This window comes from Montipora foliosa, chromosome 10 (assembly GCF_036669935.1).
Source record: "Montipora foliosa isolate CH-2021 chromosome 10, ASM3666993v2, whole genome shotgun sequence".
NCBI lineage: Eukaryota > Metazoa > Cnidaria > Anthozoa > Scleractinia > Acroporidae > Montipora > Montipora foliosa.
The window spans coordinates 4,184,362-4,191,339 of record NC_090878.1 but is presented as its reverse complement, the minus strand read 5'-3'; the positions used below and the strand labels follow the sequence as shown (position 1 = coordinate 4,191,339).

General features: G+C 35.6%; 1 protein-coding gene across 1 annotated transcript; it reads right to left on the bottom strand.

The window, feature by feature from the left end:
- Window positions 1-315: 315 nt before the first annotated feature.
- LOC137973040 (ras-related protein Rab-3-like) lies at window positions 316-4,777 on the bottom strand. The gene is made up of 3 exons (XM_068819756.1): window positions 4,486-4,777; window positions 4,298-4,409; window positions 316-2,363 (listed from the first exon to the last, which is right to left on the bottom strand). The coding sequence occupies exons 1-3, from the start codon at window positions 4,715-4,717 to the stop codon at window positions 2,042-2,044; spliced, it is 666 nt and encodes a 221-aa protein (XP_068675857.1). The 5' UTR covers window positions 4,718-4,777; the 3' UTR covers window positions 316-2,041.
- Window positions 4,778-6,978: the final 2,201 nt, after the last annotated feature.

Genomic DNA, 6,978 nt, shown 5'->3' with positions numbered 1-6,978 from the left:
TACTCGGGCTTGCTGGATATAAAATGATTATAACCAACTCGGCGCGTTATCTATCACTTCATATCCAACCGGCCTCGTAGAATAATTGTTAAATATAAATATATGGAAAAAAAAAACAAATTTTCCTGTTGGGTTGAACCCAAGGAATTAATTATTGGAAGTGACTGAAAGTAGAATTCTGTGCTATTACCGAGAGATCAACCGTGTTAACCGGGCAAAGTCATGCAATAAATTGTAGTCAAATTCACAGATCACGACACAATAACCACTCATAATAACGACAAAAACCGAGAAAGGATAAGTAAAAGACGGAAATTGAAATAACTTGCATTTAATGATCCATTTTGAGGTCAATGAAGACCCTTAGGTAATAGTCACTCATGCTCAAAAATCTTGACATGCAACAATGATTGAATCAACGAGTTATTTCATGTTACCACCTTTACGTCTTAACTAAATAAATATTAGAGATTTCACTTCCCATTTACAGTGATTTCCTTTAAATAAATCAAATTCTCAGTTGATTACGGCTTATTTCTCACCATAATAAACATCTAGGAAGCAACTACCAAAATGAGGTATTAATTGAATATAAGAACTTAAGAGTGTTATGGAAGTCTAATGTCTCGATACAGTACCTACAGATTAAATAGAATGACTTCAAAATACCATGACATCATTAATTTATTCCATTATTTTAACCCATGGTTTCAGTTTTTAGTTTCAACTAATTGACTGTATTCCAATGCATGTTAAACCAGGCAAAAATTGCTACTTTGGATGCCTCTGGCATCTTTGTTAAGTAAAGAACCAAAAGATATATGAAGTTCAGATAGAGATTGCACAAAAAGATGATATCATGCAGAAATGATTGTTATTATTATGGAGGACACTGATGCAACTAAGTAACGCAGCTGCAAAAGATAAGGTTACACAAATAATGTCCAAAATATTATGGCAAACACATGCCAACAAATCATTAATCCTAGCTTGTCTGCAGACAACGTAAGAATTTTTGTATGCCTCAGAAAATCAATATTTCACTGCCATCATGTATGTCAATTTATTCAAAAATGCTTCACACAAATATGATTTAACCTTTGCATCCAATTGAATGTGGAAAGCTTTTTGGAGGAGGCACAGAGCTAATTAGAGAGTTTAAGAAACGACGGCCATTGCATTGAAACATCCCTTTAAAATATACCTGTAACTTATTAAAACCTGTTTGGTATTTTGCGATTACTCCATTATGTTCACATTATAATTAAAGTGCAGTGAATCCTATAACTTGATTGGTATGAATGGTTTTGGAGTAAAGATATTTAATGAAAGATTTGCTGTTAAATGCTCACATTTTTGTCATATGATTTAATCTTTTTATCCTTGTCGTTTTGCAAAGTACCACAAGAAAATATTCATTCAACGACTACCGGTAACATTACTATTTTCTGGCTTGTTGCAACTATAACCTTCGTCGTTTCTTGAACACTCCATTATTGGTTGCAAGCCATCGTAATCTGAAAGTTACCATGCACCCAACAGCAAAATAATTATGCAGTTCAAAGGCGTCTTGAACATGAGGTCAAGTACGCATCATAGTAGGACCAAATAATGTACACTGTACTTAACAGCATACATGTACTTGCTAGTCAGCTAAGAAATGGAGCCCAGCTGCAATTCAGAGCGTTGTTCATACATGTAGAAGAGAGGTCTACAGTAGCTGGGTTCAATCTATTGAAATTCTGGATCAAAAGCAATTCAAAATTATCAAATGTCACAGAGTTCAACAGAACAGGGTCTTATTGTACTAACGTCATTACTGTCTTAGGGTGATCATAACATCATCCAACAATACTACAGTTGGTTTACAAATAACACTAATTATTGTTGTTACTCTTTCCTTCCTATAACTATCAGACAAACTATAATTATAACAAACAATGGTTTTATTTCCTAGAGAAATAGATAACTTAAGACATCTGCAGACAGGCTAGGTAAATTCAGTCCACGAATGGTACTGCAATAAATTGAATATTTTCCATCAACAACTACAGCCACTCTCTTGTTTCTGTGGTGGCTTTTCAGATAGATTTGTAGTCCCTGGTTTCTGTCCACTAACAATCGTTGGATCTGAATCTAAGCTCTCAGACATCTTATCGCAAATGATGTCCACCAGTCGTTCAAACACCTGCTTGACATTTACATTATCCTTGGCACTTGTCTCAAAGAATTCAAGCCCTAATTGATCGGCTAACTGCTTCCCTCTTTCATAAGAGACCACTCTGTCTTCCTCCATGTCACACTTATTACCAACAAGTATTACCTGTGCATTAGACCAAGAGTACGTCTTTACTTGTGTTGACCTATGAAGCAACAAAGAAGGGAAATGAAAATAATTTTGAAACATCAGCATTCTGTTGGCAATATACAAAATGAAATGACAAGTGTCAATGTGTGCTGTGTTTGGAACTACTGATGACAAAAAAGTTTTTTTCTTTCATGAAGTTATTATCATGACAATTGAGTTTGGAGTCATGTGCAGAGATTAGCATATGACTCAAACACACAATCCTTTTCATGTCAGAGAAAAAATCTCCCCTGATTTTGTTTCAAGTTAGTGCTCGCACTGCAGGCTGGACTTTAAAGGCAAATTTTACCATCACATGTTCTGAATGTGGTGGCTTATAACTGTCATGATTGTGGCACTACCACTGACAAGGAACCTAAACCTAAAAGTGAAAAAAAATTAATCTCTTGCATTTTCCCAAAAAGCAAAACCAATTAAGAATGCCAAAAAAGGAAGAAAACAGCAAACCACAACAGATACTGCAACTGAAAAAACCTGACAAACCTAAACAAAAAAAAAATTATTCAAAACAGCCAAACTAAAAATTCCAACACTCCTTCCTTTATAAAAAAAAAACACTGTAAAGATGGCAGTGCATGCGCTCTAAGCGTTCCTTCTCAAGATTGCTACAAATACAAGATCCTGCTTTGAACCTTTTATTGACAACTTTGAATATGTGAGAGAGTGCTTGTTTAGCACACAGTTGTTCTAGACCTCTCCCCGCAGCTGTAATGTGCTACATCAAGTATCTTAAGGTCATGAAAATAATAGACCGTATCCATAAATGGCGGTCAATTTATAATTCTTTTGTCGAAGTGCAACTTAGCCTACCAAGCCTCGATACCATACAGTGAATTGAAAAGAATTCTTGCTCTAAAATCAGGCCTGGTAGGCTAATTTGCAAGTGGACAAAAGAATTATAATGAATAAGGTCTATGCCAAGCAGCATGTGAAAATAATGGGTGATTAGTATAAAGGGGGTGGAGTTAGGGGAGATACCGGTACAGCATGACTTGTGGGGTGCTCTCTTCTCCCAGCCCACTCCTTTGGCTTATTCAAAATTTAATAAACATTATTCAGTATCACATTAAATGATATTATTTAATTTTCTCATGTTCCAACCGTGAAGCACTCGATCAAAAAGATAATTTACTTACACATTTCAGAAAGAAAATAAATAATTAAAAATAATCTTATGCTGTTAACTTCTTCCAAATAACACCAAGAAATTAATGATTTGTTTCCGTCAAGGACTTAAAAATGTACATGTTCGATGTATCTTAATTATTTGTACGCCATCTAAGTTTGTGGCCAATATTCTACTTTACAGGAAAGTGGATTATAGAGCGAAGAAAATCCTCGAAAAGACCTTTAACGGTTGCATTTTCTCAAAAATAGAAAAATTATATGAAAATCAAAATCTACACTTTTTTCCTCCCCCGCAACAAAAATAATATTCATTATTTGTTGTCGTTTGAACCAGGCAGAGGGAAGTAGATGGATCTTCCGGAGTCACAATAATTTGGAACATCGAACAAAAACAACAGTTGACAACAGTGGATCACGAAACGTACATTTCTATTCTTCGGATCGGCAAGATCTCATCGAAAACAAAAATAACTGTCAACGATTGAAAGGGATAACTTAAATAATTTTAATAATACGAAGAACATGCCTAGCTGACTGTCAACATTATTTGACAGCCAACACGAAAATTCTTGTTTCTGGACAGAAAAAAATTGGTTCGGCTGATAACAAACAGAGATGAAATTGATCGTCTCAGTTTCAAAATTGAAATGGTTTGCCGTTCTTTGGAATAAGAAACCAGGTCGTTTTTTTCTCATTACGCCACGAAAAAATTCTCAAATGCAAAAAAAAAAGAAGCTTAAAAAACAAAAAATAACGATCATTCAACCATAAGTGCGAAAATATTACAGAAGCCTGTCTTACCAGTCCTGGACTGCTTGGAAAGACTCTTCGTTTGAAATGTCATACATGAGAATGAAACCCATCGCTCCACGATAATATGCAGTCGTTATGGTCCGATATCTTTCCTGTCCAGCTATAAGACAAAGACATCAGTTTTGAATAAACGTCTGAACATTGCCGACAACGATTGGAAATCGACGGAAACCTACCCGTGTCCCATATTTGAAGTTTGACTCGCTTATCGTTCCGAAAGACCGTCTTTACTTTAAAATCGATTCCTACCGTTGAAACAAACGCCGATGTGAACGAATCATCGGCATAGCGGAAAAGAAATGACGTCTTTCCCACTGCAGAATTTCCAATAATCAAAAGCTTGAACATGTAATCGAAATTTTGATCGGCGGCATCCTTCTGCCACTGTTTATCGTTGGCGTTCGCCATGTTTCCCTTCAAAGAACAAGAACTGTAACTACAATCGCAGTCCCCGGATATTAGTAACCACTGACCAATAACAGTGGGCCAATGAAAATATAATCTTTTTGGACAACCAATCAGAATTTGATAAATTCACCTGCCCACGTCGTTCGGCGCTGTACAATATCAAATCTTTCCTAAAATATCAACAATTTCTTTTGTACTAGTAACAGTGAAACACTGGAAAGGAAATTTATTCTGCGATAGTATTTTAACAATTTGATACTTTCCCTCAACCATACAGGGAGAATTACAAAGTAGACTGGAGACACAAAAACTGTTTTCGGATCACGCAACTCAATCCGGAAGTGCCATCGTCATCGCTTCTGAATCTAGCCACTGGGTAGAATCTTTCTAGGGCAAAATCGTTGGCATGATAGCAATTGATAAACAAATAGTAGTAGCTATATAAGGACAAAATATTGAAGAATACAGCAGCGACTATTATTACCTCAACCCAGAGATCATATAGTACAACGCGATATTTGTTACGTATAAGGCTTTAAATGGATTATAACTGACATATATCACAAACATTTTCGACTTAACTTTAGATCCTCAACAGATAACAAATTTCTGCTCTTACGAATATAATCTCTTTTTCGGTATCTGCGTCATCTCTTACGAGCTCTTTATAGAAGAATATCGAAGTCTCCGAGACATCAGCTTGTTGTAAAAATAGATTTTAAAGCTTAGTTTAGAGGCATCTCTTTTCGAAGCAGTACATGTTAATTATCTTCAAAGTTTAATATTAAATCAACGTATAGGATTGAAATATTATGGTATTGGAAAATCTATTAATGTCTTTGTACTATTTCATGATCAGTTATATATTTTAGCGACTGATCTGTATTATTAGACTAACGATGTACACTGTGCAAAGCGTTCTTGAACATTTATGGAAAAAGCGCCTTATAAATAGTAAACGTCATCATTATCATCATCATCATCATCATCATCATCATCATCACAGGAAACTATAAAAAATAACAAGCTACACAGGATCTTATAGAATACAAAAAAAAGCTTGGCAATATTTTAAAACCCCTTTATTTTTTTCCAAAATTTCTTTAGTAAACTGACTATTAAACCAATACAATTCGAAATTCCGAATAACAAAAACGGCTTATCTGAAGACGTCAGAGCCAGAGCGTCAAGGAAAGTTGCTATAAATCTTCCTTCCATGGCAGTTCCTTATAATGAGGGAACCCGAAAAGGACACTCAAACATTTTTTTTCAGTAACACAAAATTTATTCGCTAGAAGAATGTGAAGACCTCCAATCACCAAGGCAATTAAGTCATCGAACACTTCCTCTATAAGGTCCTATAACACAAACGAGACAAAAGTTATATTTTCGTCTGGACAAGCCTAAGACCACAAAAACCGCCGGTAACTGTCATTGCCTGAAACGCCAATACTTTCACATATATATTTCAAACGAATCACTTAGACGATCAAAACCTGGCTCTTGTACTGTTTTCGACAAAAAACATAAGCGAACAACCAAAAATTCAACCAAATTCATTGGAAGCGGTCGACACAACAGATAGAACGAGATTCAATCGTATCGTAAAACCAAAACCAAAGTAATTACTTTGGCCAATCAAAAAGGACGGAGATAATCCAGTAAACCAATCAAAACTTGAAGTAATTACACGTAGCCGACACAAAGCGCGGGAAATGTGCACGCGCGTGACACTTCTGATTGGTTGAAAAAGTGGCGCGAGAACTTTGAACCAGTCACTGAGTGAAGTAATCATAAACCAAAGCAATTCGCAAATTACTTTCAACACTCAATTGAAAACCGCTCTATCATATCAAAATGGATATACTCTTCACAAAACAGGGCAAGCCCACAGAAAGTAGATAAAAGGAAACGGCAAGTATACGTAAGCTTCATCTGCATCAACATGACCTCCAAAGGACACATCTGGTTCTATTTTGACATTCATCACAGCAAATGGCTATACCTATATGGACAAAAGAGAACGAAAAATTAAGTTTTCTAATCTTTTTAAGAATATTTATACTAGTAAACTTTTCCTATTTGGAGAGGCATATTTGTATTTCAAAGAATTATATTTTCAGTTCTTTAACAGACTAGCCCTAATTTTTTACTATGATTTTCCTTCAACTCACCATACACACACACAATATTCCGCCCCCCCCCCCTCACTTACCCGCCTTACTAGAGATTAAGTAGGGAGATTCTTGCTGCAGCTCCAT

Excerpts from the sequence above, each read along its gene's own strand:
- LOC137973040 (XM_068819756.1), bottom strand. The coding sequence starts at position 4,717 with ATGGCGAACGCCAACGATAAACAGTGGCAGAAGGATGCCGCCGATCAA. Across the intron at positions 4,410-4,485 it reads ACTTCAAATATGGGACACGG|CTGGACAGGAAAGATATCGG; the intron begins GTAGGTTTCCGT and ends TTTGTCTTATAG. Across the intron at positions 2,364-4,297 it reads TTCCAAGCAGTCCAGGACTG|GTCAACACAAGTAAAGACGT; the intron begins GTAAGACAGGCT and ends GTTGCTTCATAG.